Source organism: Cynocephalus volans, chromosome 1 (genome assembly GCF_027409185.1).
Source record: "Cynocephalus volans isolate mCynVol1 chromosome 1, mCynVol1.pri, whole genome shotgun sequence".
Lineage (NCBI taxonomy): Eukaryota > Metazoa > Chordata > Mammalia > Dermoptera > Cynocephalidae > Cynocephalus > Cynocephalus volans.
This window is the reverse complement of record NC_084460.1, coordinates 131216264-131233548: the sequence shown is the minus strand read 5'-3', so window position 1 is coordinate 131233548 and position 17285 is coordinate 131216264. Positions and strand designations below refer to the sequence as shown.

Genomic DNA, 17285 nt, shown 5'->3' with positions numbered 1-17285 from the left:
AGACAACCAACAGAGTGGGAGAAAATATTTGCAAAATATACATCTGACAAAGGATTAATATCCAGAATATATAAGGAACTCAAACAACTTTACAAGAAGAAAACAAGCAACCCAATTAAAAAATGGGCAAAAGAGCTAAGTAGGCATTTCTCTAAGGAAGATATACAAATGGCCAACAGACATACGAAAAAATGCTCAACATCACTCAGCATCCGGGAAATGCAAATCAAAACCACATTGAGATACCATTTCACCCCAGTTAGGATGGCTAAAATCCAAAAGACCCTGAACGATAAATGCTGGCGAGGTTGCGGAGAAAAAGGAACTCTCATACATTGTTGGTGGGACTGCAAAATGGTGCAGCCTCTTTGGAAAATGGTATGGAGGTTCCTCAAACAATTGCAGATAGATCTACCATACGACCCAGCTATCCCACTGTTGGGAATATACCCAGAGGAATGGAAATCATCAAGTCGAAGGTATACCTGTTCCCCAATGTTCATCGCAGCACTCTTTACAATAGCCAAGAGTTGGAACCAGCCCAAATGTCCATCATCAGATGAGTGGATACGGAAAATGTGGTACATCTACACAATGGAATACTACTCAGCTATAAAAACGAATGAAATACTGCCATTTGCAACAACATGGATGGACCTTGAGAGAATTATATTAAGTGAAACAAGTCAGGCACAGAAAGAGAAATACCACATGTTCTCACTGATTGGTGGGAGCTAAAAATTAATATATAAATTCACACACACACACACACACACAAAAACCGGTGGGGGGGGAGAAGATATAACAACCACAACTACTTGAAGTTGATACGACAAGTAAACAGAAAGGACATTGTTGGGGGGGCGGGGGGGAGGGAGAAGGGAGGGAGGTTTTGGTGATGGGGAGCAATAATCAGCCACAATGTATATCGACAAAATAAAACTTAAAAAAAAAAAAAAAGAATATAAACTCCCTGAGGGCAAGGATTTCTAGATTTTGTTCACTGTTGTAAATCCACCACCTAGAAGAGTGCCAGCTCGACAGTAGGTGCTCAATAAAGATTTGCTGAATGAATTAGCACATTTTAAAACTGCACACCTTCAAGGAAAACTAAAAACATATGTTCATAGAAAAACATGTACTGTTTTTTTTTTTTTTTAAAAAGGAGCAATCTGTCAAGTGGGAAAGAGGACTTACCTAACAAATATGAAGACATTGTAAACAACAGTAAATGGCATCTGATGTGATTACAAGAGGGCTCCTCAAAGGCTATCCTCTACTGTTTTGAAATTGAAAGTGGCTATCCTAACACTCATTTCACATTTTGGATTAACTACTGTAATACTGGTAGTTATCATTTAAATATAGATTCTGTCTTCCCACTAAATAGTAAGTTTCTTAACAAAAACAGACTTATTCTATATACTATTTGCAGTCCAAGATGCTACTGTAGTACCTCCAATTTGATACATGTTCAATAACAGCTACTATTGATGGTAATAATAAGGTTGATAAACAATCACATCAGTACAGCTAAACCAAAGGCAACTATACAAGAATCCCATACATATTTAAAGATGTTTCATATTACTAAACATAGAAAAGTTTCAGTGAAACTTTTGGGATCTCATCTGAGTACCTGTGTAGTAGTATTTTCTTCTCTAAGAAGAAGAATTTCAGCTGTCAGAGCATCAATGAGCTCTCGATGATCACCTAATAGTTGTTGCAGTTGCTCCCTTGTCTCTACTTCTTTACGTAGTTGGAGCTCACTCTATAAAAAAAAAAATCAAATAAACTTCGAACAATAGCACCACATGCTGAAAACTAAGTTTCTACTCAAAGCCATGAAAGAACACATTACAAAGAAGCATATATTATGTGATCATAATGAGAAATAAAAATATTTATTAAAAGATTATATTTAATTTAATAAAATGTGCTGCTTTATCCTCTTCCCTCCTTTAAACAGAATACAATGAACAAAATGGTATATAGAATTAAATAACTACATCTTTTTAAAAAGAAAGTGTTAGCCTATACATATACATACTGTTTGAATATACAAAGACCATTTCTAGAATGAAACACTGGTATTTGGAAATGACAGTTCGTTACAAAGAAGCAACAGGTTGGCTGGAAGTTAGGGGTGAGAGTCAGATTTTTCATTGTACACTCTTCTGCATCTTGGAATTTCATACCATATGATTGTATCACCAATTCAAAAATTGAGTTTGTTAAAATGTAATTAAAAATAAATGACTACAGGTTTAAATGGCTTAGCTTTGTAAAGCAAGTGATTAACTAAAAAGTGCATTCTTCTAAGGCTGCAATACTTTCTGAGAGCCAAAAGCACACTCCTAAAAATTCCTGAATTAAGGGTGAAAGAATGTTCAGACAGTGCAACAAATCTTTCATTAAAAAACAAGTTTAGAAGGACACCTCCAGAGAAAATAAAACATCTGAATTAGAATGGTGAATTTTTTTTTAATAATAAAATTTCCTTAAACATTTTTCTTATATCTGTTTAACAGATTTAAGTACATAACAACAATTTAAATAATTTTTTCAAAGATGAAATACATAGCTAACTCTAATTCTACAGCATTTTGAGGACTGATTATTACATTCTGAAGACTAATAATTACAGTTGTCCCTCAGTATCCATGGGAGATTGGTTCCAGAACCTCCTGCAGATACCAAAATACATGGATGCTCAAAGTGTGATATAAACTGTTGTAGTATTTGTATACAACCTATGCACATCCTCTCATATATTTTTATTTATTTATTTATTTATTTATTTATTTATTTATTTATTTATTTATTTATTGTTTTGTGACTGGTAAGGGGATCGCAACCCTTGGTGTGGTGTCGCCCGCACCACGCTCAGCCAGTGAGCACACCGGCCATCCCTATATAGGATCCAAACCTGCGGCGGGAGCGCAGCGCGCTCCCAGCGCGGCACTCTCCCGAGTGAGCCATGGGATCGGCCCCTCTCATATATTTTTAATCATCTGTAGATTACTAATAATATCTAATACAATGCAAATGCTATGTAAATAGTTGTTATACTGTACTGTCTAGGGAATAACAACAAGAAAAAATGCCTGTACCTCTTCAGTACAGATGCAGTATATTTTTTAAATCCATGGTTGGTGAAATCCATGGATATGGAAGGCCGACTATATTTGCAAATAGGTTAAAGAAACAATTGTTGCTTGTTTTGTGTTTTCACAACAAAACACCTCCCACTTAGACAATGAAGCCAAACCCAAGATGCCAGGCATATAGAGAACATGAAGAATTTCCCCCTTATCAAGTCTATACATTACAGGCAATTCTACTCTCCAAACTGAACTAACGTGGGAGGAAACAGAGAAAAGCAATAGAATGAGGACACAATTAATAGTTCTATTTAACCTATAACTGACAAATAGTAATATTTAGTATCAACACAAGATATAATTTTATACATATATAGCAGATTTACCTTACTAAACTATAATTTGCTGAAGCTCATGCTAAAATCAAAATCACTTATCTGAGCATGTATGAACTAATGGTAGAGGGAGATTAAGAGGATAAACCTTTATTGCAGATAATCTAAAGCTGAGGTATTTTAAACAAAGCCAAATTTGACTGTACTTTATTTGGAGGCAGCAATAAATTAAGTGGAAAGGAAAAAACCTCCACATCTGCCTGAAGGGAAGACAACTAATAACCTCATGCTCTTACCTCTTTCAGGTACCGAACCAGGCGACAGAGAGAGCTCACCAGTGACAAAGTGAAGCCGGTAAGACCCTGGCTGCTCTGCAGTCTCTTGACCTCACGTCCTGTCCACTGCTCATATTCTTCCATTTCATGTTCTACTTCATGTATCATGTGTTTGAGGACATCCAGGCTGGAATTATTGCTACTTGGTAAGTCTGCAGAGGTTGTACTACTTGATAATATGTTTTTCTTCTGCTTGGAAGGTACACACAAATCCGGTTTTCTTTTCACTGATAATGACAGAAGTCATTCTATTTCAAGACCAGGAAAAGTTACAACTAGAAAACTACTAGAAAAATCTTTTGACTACTGCCCACAATTTATAAAAGGTTTCTATAGAAGTTGTCATCATTTTTCTCATAAAAATCTATAAAGTTTAAACCTGGTTTACACTATCTATAATGAACGCACTTAGACCCATCTTTCCAGAGTTACATGGGATAGGTGGCATTTCTTAGCTACCATTCCACAAATTTACTTAATTGGGTACAACTGGATGAGCTTAAGGGAAAAAACATTTACTAAGAGATTAAGATAGCTGTGTCAAGTTACTAGTTTAATAATTCATCTCTGTAAATTAAGGAACTGAACCTTTATTAAACAGCTGTTTTTGCTTCCTTGAGTTCAGCACTTGTCCCACAACACAGCTTGAATCTAGAGTCTCAGCAGATTCTTCAGGCTGAAGTCTGGTTTGAATTCTCTTGACAACGTTGGTAGCATTCAGAGCAGCTAAAACAACAACATTTCCAAATGTATCTCAAGTGAACAAACTTTTTTTTTTTTTTTTAATATTTCAATTGAAAGATCCATCAATATTTAGTCAATTAGGCTAAGGCAATCAAATCTCAAATAACATTCCTTTAAGAATTACTGTGTTCAAGAAAGAATCTAATAAAGCAGATTACTAGAAATAATGCAAAGGGAGAACAAACCTCTTTGTTCCCCTGATGAAAGGGCAGATGATGGAGTTTCTGGAGGGGTTATTTGTGACTGTGTCGCTATTTTCTGCTGCATATCAGTCCACAATTTACTAATTAACTCAGAATTCTCTTCCTTTAGTTGTTGGAGAAATCTATAAATTATGGGACAATAAGCTATATTAGAATTAATAGGTGCTATCATTTAAACTGTCCGACTATTCACGTTTGCTTGAAAGGAGCTTTTAGTAATTCATAATCAAAGAAAAAATAGTTTTTGCTTCAACTGATAAGATAGGTACATAGCTAAAATGCCCATTATCTTAGTGTTAGAAGGAATCATTCCATCTCCCTCCCAGTTTCTTACCTACCTTAGCCCTAATTTAGGAGCATTTGCTCTTTCTGCAGTTTTGTGATATGGCTCTGTCCTCCTCTGTTTTTCTTAAAGTAATTAAGCATACTTGACTCAGTCCCTTTTGGTTTCTCTCTCCTACAAAGAAGCCTGTCCAGAGAGCAAACAGTCTCTGCTCATCACTCAAATAAATTTACTGAAGCAGACTTTTCCCCTGTGCATCAGGCAGGGGGCAGAGGGAGTAATAGGAGGAGCTGAAATTTAGGTTATTATTTGTAGGCCTTTTGGTTACAGAACTAAGCGTTGTGCAAAAACATCTTTATCATTGATAAAGCTGATATTTTAATCTTCACCTATCTGATTCTATTTCTACTGTCTATTTCTCACTTGAATTGAAACTTAAGGAAGTAGGGGACCAAGAAGTAGAAACAACCCAAATGTCCACAGCTAATGAATGGATAAGTAAAATGTGGCATAGCCATATAGTGAAATATTATTCAGCCATATAAAGGAATGGAACACTGATATATACTACATTAATGAACCATGAAAACATTATGTTAAGTGGAAGACACCAGACACAAAAGACAGCATATTGCATGATCTATACATATATGAAATGTCCAGAATAGGCAAATCTATAGAGACAGAAAGTAGATTAGTTGTTGCCTAGCACTGAAGAGTTTAGAAGGAAATGGGGTTCAACAGCTAAAGAGTAGGGAGTTTCTTTTGGGGGTGAAAAGACATTCTAAAATTAATTGTAGCAATGACTGTATAACTCTGAATATACTAAACACCACTAGATATGACACTTTAAATGAGCAGACTGTGTGGTATACAAACTATAAATCTGTAGAGGATTAGAAATCTTGATTCTCGGTTGATTATTAGATAGGGTTTTTAGGTAATGCATGTATGGGACAAAAGTCCTCAGATAGGAGGCAAGAGCCTACAGCTAGAGGGCAAGAACCCACCAAATCAATTCTAATCATGTATATGTTGATTCTCAGTTGATTTTTAGTATAGGGTTTTTAGGTAATGCATATATGGGACAAAAGTCCTCAGGAGGCAAGAACCTACAGTTAGAGGGCAAGAGCTCACCGAATCAATTCTAATCACTATTTAGATAAGGGATTGTATACACTGATTATTAATATAATGGGTTCATTGGAAGATTTTGTGAGAAGGAAACTCACACAGGTTTAAAGCCTTTAATGCGAACAAGAAAACTCAAACAAAACAGGGATTGTTCTGAGGGCAATAACCCTTAAGACAACAAAGCTTAAATGATGGGAAAATACGTGAGTTAAGATTTCCAAGGACATTTTGCTATATTAATTAGTACATGGGGGTTGTTCCACATTTTGCTTTAAGCTGTTTCTTTGAGTTTCTCAAGGAGTCAGGCATTTTAATGATTATCTTATTGTTTCTTTTGCATGTCACATAGCTTAGATTTATGACTCTTTTGATGGTATATTGTTTAAACTATTTTGAACTGTACCTGCTTGGATGAAGATTGTTACATAGCCAATTTCTTTATGTTCTTACTATGATTGATTAACCATCTGTGTTTTCCCTATAATTTTCTTGTCTTTACAATAAAAACTGAAGCAAAAACTGACTCGGGGTTGTACCCAGTTTCACCTTCTAACAGAGGAGTTGCTGACGTGCAGTCCCTTCAGGCTTCTCATTGCATTCATGTTGCTTTGAGTAATCTTTTTGCTTCTCTGTTACACAGCGAGAGGTGTACCATAAATCAAGAAAGCTGTCCCCCCCCCGCAAAAAAAAAGAGGAAGGAGGTAATCTTATTTATTGGCTCCACAAACCTCAACCTAAAGGAGTTGCTTTCAAGCACACTATGGACAGCACATTAGAACACTAGTTGCAAAAAAACATACTTAGTGTGAAGGTTAATTCTAGGTGTCAACTTGGTTAGATCAAAGAATGCTGAGAAACCTGGTAAAGCTATCTTTTTAGGTGTATCCATGAGGGTGTTTCCAGCAGAGATTAGTATAAGTCTGAGTGGATTGGGTGGGAAAGACCCATCCTCAATGTGGATGGAAACTCACTGAAGCTTGAATTGTGTCCCCCAAGTTTTATGTATTAGAAACTTAGCCCTCACGGTAACTACTCAGAGGATGGGAAATCCTATTACGGTAGCTGAAAGGTGGAGCCTTGAAGAGGTGATTGGATTGTAGGACAATTCAGTAGTGAATGGATTAAAAATGGTGGTTGGGGGCGTGGTTCTGAGGGCTATAAAAGAAGAGGAGAGTCTGTCTCTTGCTCTCTGCTCTCTCTGCTTCCACCATCTTGCAATGTGAGACTCCTGGGTCACTGTTGCCACCACCAGATGGACTTTGAACTTCCCAGCCTCAGAAACTGTAAGCAATAAATTTCATTTTCTTTATAAATCACCCAGTTTCAAGTGTTCTGTTATAGCAACACAAAATGGACTAATACACTTAGCAAAAGGTCTGTGATGTATTCCACTCAAAGGGAAGTAGTTACTAAGGCATCAGAAAGAGCCCTTTGTAAGACAGAATTATGTCTAAGTCCAACCTTCAGGATAAACCCCACAAAGAGTGTTCTAGTGAGATTGCTGAACCAGTTCGGCAAATAAATCCTTCAGTCTGAAACTCACTTTACTGTCTCTATGTTCATAATTTTAAGAGTTAGTTTATGTGAAATAATAACAACAAAAATAATACATCTATGGTAGGCTAAAAAATGGTCCCCCAAAAGATACAACTTAATTCCTGGAACTTATGAATGTCACTCTATCTGACTGCATTAGTCCATTTCTGTTGCTTATAATAGAATACCTGAAACTGAGTAATTTATAAGGAAAATGAAATTTATTTCTTACAGTTTTGGAAGCTGAGTAATCCAAGGTCCAGGGAACACATCTGGCAAGGGCCTTCTTCTCGGTGGGAACTCTCTACAGGGTCCTGTGGCAACCAGGGTGTCACATGGTAAGAGAATGGCCTGAGCAAGAGAGAGCTAACCTTCTCACTTGCCCTCCTTCTAAAGCAATCAGTACCATGCCTATTACTCCAGGAATGGACCAATCCATTCACAAGGGCACAGTCCTCACTGTCTAATCAAGCTCCATCTTTCAAATACCATAATCAGATTTTCCACCCTTTTAGCACTGTTACAATGGGGGTCAAGCTTCAATGAGTTTGGGGGGGACATTCAATTCACAGCACTGAGTAAAAAGCAACTTTTCAATGTGATTAAGTTAAGGATCTTCAGATGAGGAAATATGATCCTGTATTATCCAGGTAAGCCCTAAATTCAAATCATGCGTATCCTTATATGAGGGGGCAGAGGGAGATCTGACACACACAGTGAGAAGATAATGTGAAGACAGGGGCAGAGATTGGGGTGATGCAGCCACAAGGCAAGGAAGGCCAATAGCCATGAGAAGCTGGAAGAGGCAAGGAGCAGATTCTCCTATAGAGCCTCTGGAAGGAGTGTGGCTTTGCTAATACCTTGATGTCAACCTACTAAAACTGATTATGGATTTCTGGCCCCCAGAACTGGTAAAGAATAAATTTCTCCTGTTTTAAGCCACCAAGCTTGTGGTAATTTGTTACAGCAACCCAGAAACTAATATACCACCTTAAACTTATTTGGCAACTTTCATTTCAAAATCTCAAAGTACTTTGTACATAGTATTCTTGAAGTATTAGAGTGGGGGAAGTCATTACTTGAAAATATTTATCTTCATCCAAAGACAATATACTGTCTTAGATCTGAAACTCTCTTTCATTCATTTTATTTACTTTGGGCATTGATTCAAATTCAATCTCCTTCAATTTTCATTGATTACCACTTAATGCCAATTTTATTTTATGGCAGCATCAACTGCAATAAGGACATTATTTCATAGAAAGAGGAATATCAGCATCTCTAATTTATATCCCTAACATATAAACCCCCATCCAAAGAAAGCTACCCAAGCCTCCTGGAAACAGTAACTTTGCTTGCCATCCAGTTGTTGCCTCTGGGATTTCCTCCCTTTTTGCCATGGAAGCCTCTACCAGCATCTTTCCCTTTCCCAACTCTAGCCTTTCTTCTTCCCACACAAAGATCTACAGGGAAGACAGTGGCAAAGGGAAAAGTGAAGGAAACACTTGCAATTACGACTCCTTCCTCTGAAGGCACTAATCCCCAGAAACATTAATGACCCAGCAGAGGCTTTTGAGGATTGGATTAGAAACTTATTTATAATATATAATATTAACTCTATGAGAATTCTATTGAGTGCTCACAGAAAAATATATTCACAGAAATTTTCAAAGCAGAGGGCACCTTAGATAAAGATCATGTTTTACCTGTCATATTTTACAACTGAGAAAGTAAAGACCCACAGATTATCTAACTAGTTAATATCCAAAGGCTCCATCTCCTGATTTCAAGCCTAATGAATCTTCCACTACCTCACGCCGAACAGTTAACAAGTAACATTTTGAGACATAAGGTATTCAAAAGTTGGAAACTGCCTATTCATACAACTAACAAGATAAAACTAACCTTAACCAACCAAATAAAAAATAGTAACTCAATTCAAACAAAGAATAAAAGTAATTCTGTACAAGGCTACTTACATTTAAGTTCTGAAAGAAAAAGTGCTTAAAAGATGATACATATTTCCAGAGAAATTTTCCTAAGAAAATGGTGACCAGCTAAACCTGAATTACTCTTCATATCCTCCAAAACACTATAGAGTGCAACAAGAAGAGCACATAAAACAGCACCTAACCCACACCATCTACATTACTGGCAGATAGAAAAATACTACTAATTTCACGTTACCTATAAGTGGCAAAATAAACACCAAATTCCAGCAAAGATACTTCCTGAGCTCTTTCCAGAGCCTTTTCTGTAGAGAGTGGAGGTGGTTCAAAATCACTACACAGAGAAGGGGAAAGCTAAGACCCTAATAGTGATAAAAACCACCCCCAGAAGGAGAAAGTCCAAAGTGTGCAAATACTTTAAAAAAAAAAAACAGCCTGGGAGATCCCAACACTGCCAAAAAAGAACACAAAAGTGTACAGAACTTAAGGTGGTAGCCTTGGAAAGACATCACTTCTTGGGGAGAGGTGCCGTTTAGAGACTGAATGATGAAGGAAAAATAAATAAATAAATAACAGTCCTTCAAGGCAAAACAGAACCACTATATGGAAGATAAATCAACTTTTACCCACCAATACTTTTCTTTTAAAAAGCATTCATTAAATAAGCCATACTTCACTAAAATTGATAGAAGAGCATAGTCTTGAACAGGAATCTTGTAAGCCACCCCCATACTCCCAACACAGTCCACAAAACATACAGACTACAATAGTCTACATCCATACAAAGACAATCTAACAAAATAGAAAATTTAAATTGAAATATTTCAGCTAATGAAAATTCCTCCCCTGCTCACAGTAAAAAAGGGGGAAAGGGAGGACAGAAGAAAATTATAACACAATATTCCAAATGGAATTAAATATTCATAAATCAGCATGTGGAGAGATATATACAAATCTTGAATCAGAAATTCTAAAACTAAGAACAGAAATGGACAAACACCACACCAAGAAGAAAAAAAAACAAGAATTGAATGAACCCAAGAAAGATATTTTTAAAAAAGAAAAAACTATCTCAGAAATGGTTATGGTGTCTAATAGAGAATTGTTAAATAAAAATGTAATAAGGAACATTGAAGAATTAGAAGAAAACAACTAAAAGAATAATAATAAGATTAAGAAGAATAGGAGAAATAAGATACAGTGTTCTATAGCACTGTAGGGTAACTATAATTAACAATTTATTGTATACTTTCAATTAGCTAGAAGAGAGAATTTTGAATTTTCCAAACACAAAGAAATGATTAATGTTTGAGGTGATGAATACATTAATTATCCTGATTTTATCACTGCACATCATTCACATGTATTGAAATATCATACAACACCCCATAAATGTGCAACTATTATGTGTCAATTTCAAAAGTTTTAATAAAATGAAAAAAAGAAGACTAAGAAGAACAAAAAAAGTTAGTAAAAAGAAGTGCTAGAAATGGAAGTCATGAAAGGAAAGTCCCTGAAAAAGAAAAACAAAACAATGATATGAGTTAATATTTAAAACTATAATCCAAGAAAACTTCCTAGCAATAGTAATAAAAAAATAAATAAACAAACAAAACTGAATCTACACCTTAAAAGGGCCAACTGTGCTGGAAAAGGGAAAATTGACCTGGAAAGATAAACTTCAAACATATTTTAACAATACCTAAATTTAAAGGTAAAATAAATTTCAAAGATAAAGGAAATCAAGTCACTACACAAAAACACAAATTACTTATAAGGGCAAGAAAATTATCCTAGCATCAGTTTTCTCAGAAGCGTCATACAAAGCAAACTAAGAGTACAGCAGCATCTTCAAGAAAGTCAACCAAAGTATGAACCAAGCATTTTATATCTAGCCAAGCTGACCTTCAAATATAAAAGCTACAGAAAAAATTTTAAAGAACTCAGGGAATACTATATTCACAAGCCCTACAGCATGAGCTTCATCTAACTGAGATATTCAACTAAAAGATAACTAGTGAAACATCATAAAAGGACTGATGATGAGCACTTAATATATTTAATTATAACTCTAAGACAAAAACAAAAATGGGATACACATGGAAGCACAGTATATAAATGTTTTACATTTTGCCAAAGCAAAAAAAAAAAAAAAAAAATGCAACTAAAAAATAGAGAGGATGGAGAGAAAAGAATAAGAAGAATGGAATATAGAATAACTTACTCGTTGCATAGGCAACAGATGGAAGTAAAAAAAAAAATTTAAAACTGACACACCTGACAGTGAAAGGTTACATAAGAATAAGAAAACAGGACTAACGCCTCTATAAAAGGTAAATATACAAAGGTAACCACTAGAACAAAATTGCAAATTTCCTAAATACCAGAAGAAATTTTTCAAAAGAACAGAGAAAAGAGATCACAAACAGAAGCATAACAATAATTATACTACAATATATAGTACTATTAAATAATATGACAAGGTTGACATCAAACATAACAACCGCATCAATAATTGTTACAAGCTTACTTTGACAATTAAAAGAATATTTTCAAATTGCCTAATAAGGCAAGACCCAACCCTGCATTCAATACAAGAGATACCCCTGATACAAAATAATCTTGAAAGGCTAAATAGAAAAGGACATAAAATATATATTTTGCTAAATATAAAAAGCAAAGCTAAACCAAGCAATCAGAAACAAGAAGAAAGCAGAGGTTTCATTCCCAGTATCAGACAAAGTATAACTGAAGCCAAAAGGCATTAAATATGACAAAGGATATTTATAATGCTAAAAGTCATAAATCATAATGAAGATATAACACTATGGATATCCATGTACCAAAAAACACAACATTCAGCTTTATAAGAAAGAAAATATTTAATTCCAAACAGAATTAAATATACTTAAACAAGAAATGCAAAGAGAAATAGAAACACACTAACGGTAGAAGACTTTAATATACCATTCTCAGTATAAAGTAGTGGTAAAAGTAAGTAAGGATACAGAATAAACAACATAATCAATGAGGCAGAACTTATGGATACTCTTATAGAACTTTATACCTTGTTAATAGAGTTATACCTTCTTCTAAAGCACACACATGCAAACTACACAAAAATTTGATCGTATATTATGTCACAAAGAAAACACATTAAGTTCCGCAAGTAGAAATATTATAAACCACACTATAAATGCAACATAATAAAACAAGAAATAACAATTTTTAAAAAAATCTATGAGACAACTCTTAGATAAAAGGGGAAATATAAACTGAAATTATCTTATTTCTAAAGCAATAAACTACTACATATCAGAATATATGGTGCACATTTAAAATAGTGATCAGAGAAAAATTCAGAGCCTTAAACATGTTTATCAATTAAACATAAAAGAATGAAAATAAGTGTATAAAATTCTCAATTCAAAAAGCTAGATCAAAGCCAGAAAGCACAAAGAAGATAATAAAGATAAACACAAAAACTGATGAGGAAATCAGAAAACTTGTATCTCTAATTAATAAATCAAAATACTAATTATTTGAAAAATTAACAAAATAGACAAACTACTAACCAATCTAATTTTAAGAAAGGGGGAGAACCAAAAGAAATTAATGGGGGAAGGGGGAGTAAATAAGCACTGAAACAGAAGAAATTGTTTAGAAGTTCAGAGATTATTGACAGACATCTATGGAAATACATTTACTAACCTAAATGAAATGAAAAATTTCCTAAGAAAAATAATTTGCAAAAATTGGCTTGAGTAGAAATAGAAGGAACAAATAATTCAATCTCCATAAAAGAGATAAAGTTGTTATGGCACTTCCCAACAAAAAAAAAAGCACCAGGCACAAATAGCTTCACAGGAGAAATCTACCAGCCTTCAAAGAACAGAGAGTCTCAATGCTATATAAATTGTTCCAAAACTTGCAGAGAGGGCAGAGAATCAATATGGCGGAATAGAAGGTCCCCAGTGTATCTCTCTCCCACAGTCAACTAATTTGCAACTATTAAAAAGCAAAGGCTGCCAAGCTGGGACTGCTAGAACTCAAGGGAAGAGGAAGAGAGACCTACAGAGTTCATGAGGGCGAGAGAAGCCACAATAAGAGAAAGAAGGGACCACTCCAACTATTTTGAGCCCAGGCCATTTCAAAGCTGGCCCTGATGAGCACATGGAGCAAAAGCTGGCAAAAGCCACAGCTGTGCCCTTTGCATAAAGTTGTTTAGAGACTGTAAGGGAGAGAAGGGCCTTGGTGGCCTCCAGGCCAGCAAGACCACTAACAGGGTTCGCGTGGACCCACATACAAGTGAGGGGCCATAGACAACAGAAAAAAGGAGCTAATCAAAGGTCAGTGAGTCATGACAAAGGAACAGCACATGGCCTGCCCCATGGAAATGTTTGGAATGTGGGGAGTGTGGAAGACTGGCCTACTGGGGGAACACTGGGGCACAGCATGGTCAGCTGATCTGCCCTCCAATCAGCACAGGACCACTCAATGGAGACTGGTCAGGAATACAGAACTGCAGAGGGTACAGTTTGCTGAAAAGATACAGGACCAGACCAGATTTCCAACACAACCCAGCGGAATCAGACCTCACAAGACCTGGAAGTGTTTAAAAGGTCAACAATTAAAACCTGAGCAAAACAAAAATCAGCAGCAGCACAGCAATTTAGCTCAACCACAGGACTCAAGTGGTGGTCCCCACAGGAAGTTCCCCCATTTTAGAAATAAGCAGGGACTTCCAATCAAGATGGCAGAACAGATGGTACCCAGAATGACCGTTTCCAACAATCAACCAATTTACAACTATTAAAAAGCAACGACTGACAAGCTGGGGGCGCTAGAGGTCAGGGGAAGAGGAAGAGAGACCTACAGAGCTCATGATGAGAGAAAGAAAGGACCACTCTAACTGTTTCAAGACCCAGCCATTTCAAGTCTGGCTCTGGTAAGCAAATGGAGCAAGAGCTGGAAAAAGCCACAGTTGTGCCCTTCATATGAAGTTGTTTGGTGGCTGCAAGGGAGGAGACGGCCTTGGTGGCCCCCAGGCCAGCAAGACCACTAACAGGGTTACAGTGGACCCACATAAGAGTGAGGGGCCACAGACAACTGAAAAACAGAGCCACTCAGAGGCCAATGCGTCACCACAAGGGACCAGTGCATGGCCCATCCCATGGAAAGTGTTTGGAGTGTAGGCTGTGGGGAAGACAGGACCACCAGGGGAACATTGCAACATAGCATGGACAGCTGATCTGCCCTCCAATCAGCAAAGGACCACTCAGTGGAGACTGGTCAGGAATACTGAAGTACAGGGGGTGCAGTATGCTGAAAAGATACAGGCCCAGACCAGAGGGTATCCACATAACCCAGGGATATTGGACCTCACAAGACCCAAAAGTGCTTACAAGGTCAACAATTAAACCTGAGCTGCACAAAAAGCCTACCCCAGAAAATGAGCAGCAAAGCAGCAATTTAGCTCAACCACAGGGCTCAAATGCTGGTTACCAAAGGAAGTTTCCCCATTTTAGAAGTAACCAAAGGACAACAAATAAGTTCCAGTGCAGAGTTTAAGTGATAGGGATAGCAAATAATCCAACACAGAACTGAAAGAAAACACAAAAATACCAAAGAGCACAGACAAAATTCTGATATTAACCAGTAAAGGTCTAACACCACCAAAGAACACCTATAAAACCTAGAGGGACCAGAAGTCCCCCAGGCTCCAAAGCCAGGGTGGGGAGAGAGCTAAGGGCCCCAGCCTTGCCCCCCAGATGTTTGCATCAAGCATAGCGATGACCACCAGGCCACTGCCAGAAGCACCCCAGGCTCCTAAGCTAGGTTAGTGGGGGCCCAAGGGCCTTCACCACAGCCCCCCGATGTCCACATCCAGCCCAGCAACAACCACCAAGCTTCTACCTAAAGCAACCCGGGCTCCCAACCTGGAACAGTGGGGGACCAGGGGCCTCAGCCATGCCCACCCAACGTGCACATCCAGCCCAGTGATGACGACCAAGATGCCACCAGAAATGCACCAGTCTCCCAATCCAGGGCAGTAGGGGGCCTAGGGCCCCAGCCATGTTCCCCAACGCCCACAACCAGCCCAGTGACAACCACCAAGTCACCACCAGAAACTGCGCAGGCTCCCAAGCTGAGGCAGTGGGGCACTGAGGGCCTCAGGCATGCTCCCTGATGTCCACATCCAGCCCAATGATGACCACCAAGCCACTGCTAGAAGTGCCCCAGGATCCCAAGCCAGGGTGGGGTGGCCAAGGGCCTCACCAACACCCCTCCAATGTCTGCATCCAGCCTAAGCTGCTACTGGAAGCACCCTGGGCTCCCGAGCTGGGGTGGCCAGGGACCAAGGGCCTCAGCCACATATCCCTGAAGTCTGCACTGAGCTCAGCTACAACTGAGCCACTGCCAGTAGCCCTCTGGACTCCCCTGCTGGAATGATGGGGGTGCCACAGGCCTCAACCCCTCCCTCCTATTTTTTCCACCCTATTTCCCGCCCCCTTTCCCCCTCCCCCTCCCCCAACTGCTCCACAACATCATCTTAGAATGTGAAAAAATAATAAATAAATAAATTTAAATTAAAAAAAAATACAACAAATTTGAAAACATGGAGGAAATGTACAAATTTTGGACATGTTCAAACTACAAAGACTGAACCAAGAAGAAATAGAAAACCTTAACAGACCAATAACAAGCAACAAGACTGAAGTAGTAATCAGCAGTCTCTCAGCAAGGAAAAGCCCAGGACCAGAGGGCTTTACTGCTGAATTCTACCAAACCTTTAAAGAGGAATTAATGCCATTTCTCTTCAAACTATATCAAAAAACTGAAGCAGAGGCCAATCTCCCAAAGCCATTCTATATGACCAGCATCACCCTGATACCAAAATGAAAGACACAACAAGAAAAGAAAACTACAGGCCAATATCTCTGATGAACATAGACACAGAAATCCTCAACAAAATATAAGCAATCAGAATCCTGACTTTTTTTGACATGTGGAAGGTGTATTTATTGAGAGTGAAATTCTTAGCTTTAAATGGTTTTATTTTGACACAAGAAAGAAAAAAGCAAATAACTACCTCAGTGTTAGAAACATAACAAAATAAGCCAAAGTAAGGCCAAAGGAAAACAAAATATAAACAAAAGCAGAAAACAATGAATTAGAGAAACTAATAGTATTTTGTTGAAAACACAGGCAAACAATTAGCTGGTCTAATCAAAATAAAATGGTAGAAAACTAATATACAAAATTAGCAACAAGAAATGGACATAATCACAAATGTAGAGAATATTTTTATACTTATAAGAGAATGCAAAATAAAAATGAATGAAAATAAACTACTGATTCTCCAGCACTGTTTTATGTGCTGAGGATACAAGTGGTTAATGAGATAAAATCTCAGCCTTCAAATTTTACATGTATTTGTGTGATTATTTGATTAACATTTGTATCCTAACTACCCTTCTTCTTCCACTCCCCCCTGTTAAACAAACCAAAAAAAAAAAAAAAAAAGTATAATTTTTAAAATAGGCAAGTATCATCCTATTTTTGCTTATAATTTTATCATGATTTTTATTGCTAGTACCTGAGAGAGCTCCTTGCACATAGTGGAAAAAGCAGGTACACATCAAAAAAATTATACACCAT

At 37.2% G+C, this 17285-nt stretch overlaps 1 protein-coding gene across 2 annotated transcripts in view; it reads right to left on the bottom strand.

The window, feature by feature from the left end:
* The window catches only part of SPICE1 (spindle and centriole associated protein 1), a 62223-nt gene that overhangs the window by 16759 nt on the left and 28179 nt on the right, over positions 1–17285 (bottom strand). For both annotated transcript variants that reach the window (XM_063098513.1, XM_063098514.1), the window contains exons 8-11: positions 4704–4843; positions 4363–4500; positions 3736–4001; positions 1640–1771 (exon numbers count right to left, since the gene is read on the bottom strand). In XM_063098513.1, coding sequence (XP_062954583.1) covers positions 1640–1771; positions 3736–4001; positions 4363–4500; positions 4704–4843 — 676 coding nt within the window. The remainder of the gene's footprint in view (positions 1–1639; positions 1772–3735; positions 4002–4362; positions 4501–4703; positions 4844–17285) is intronic.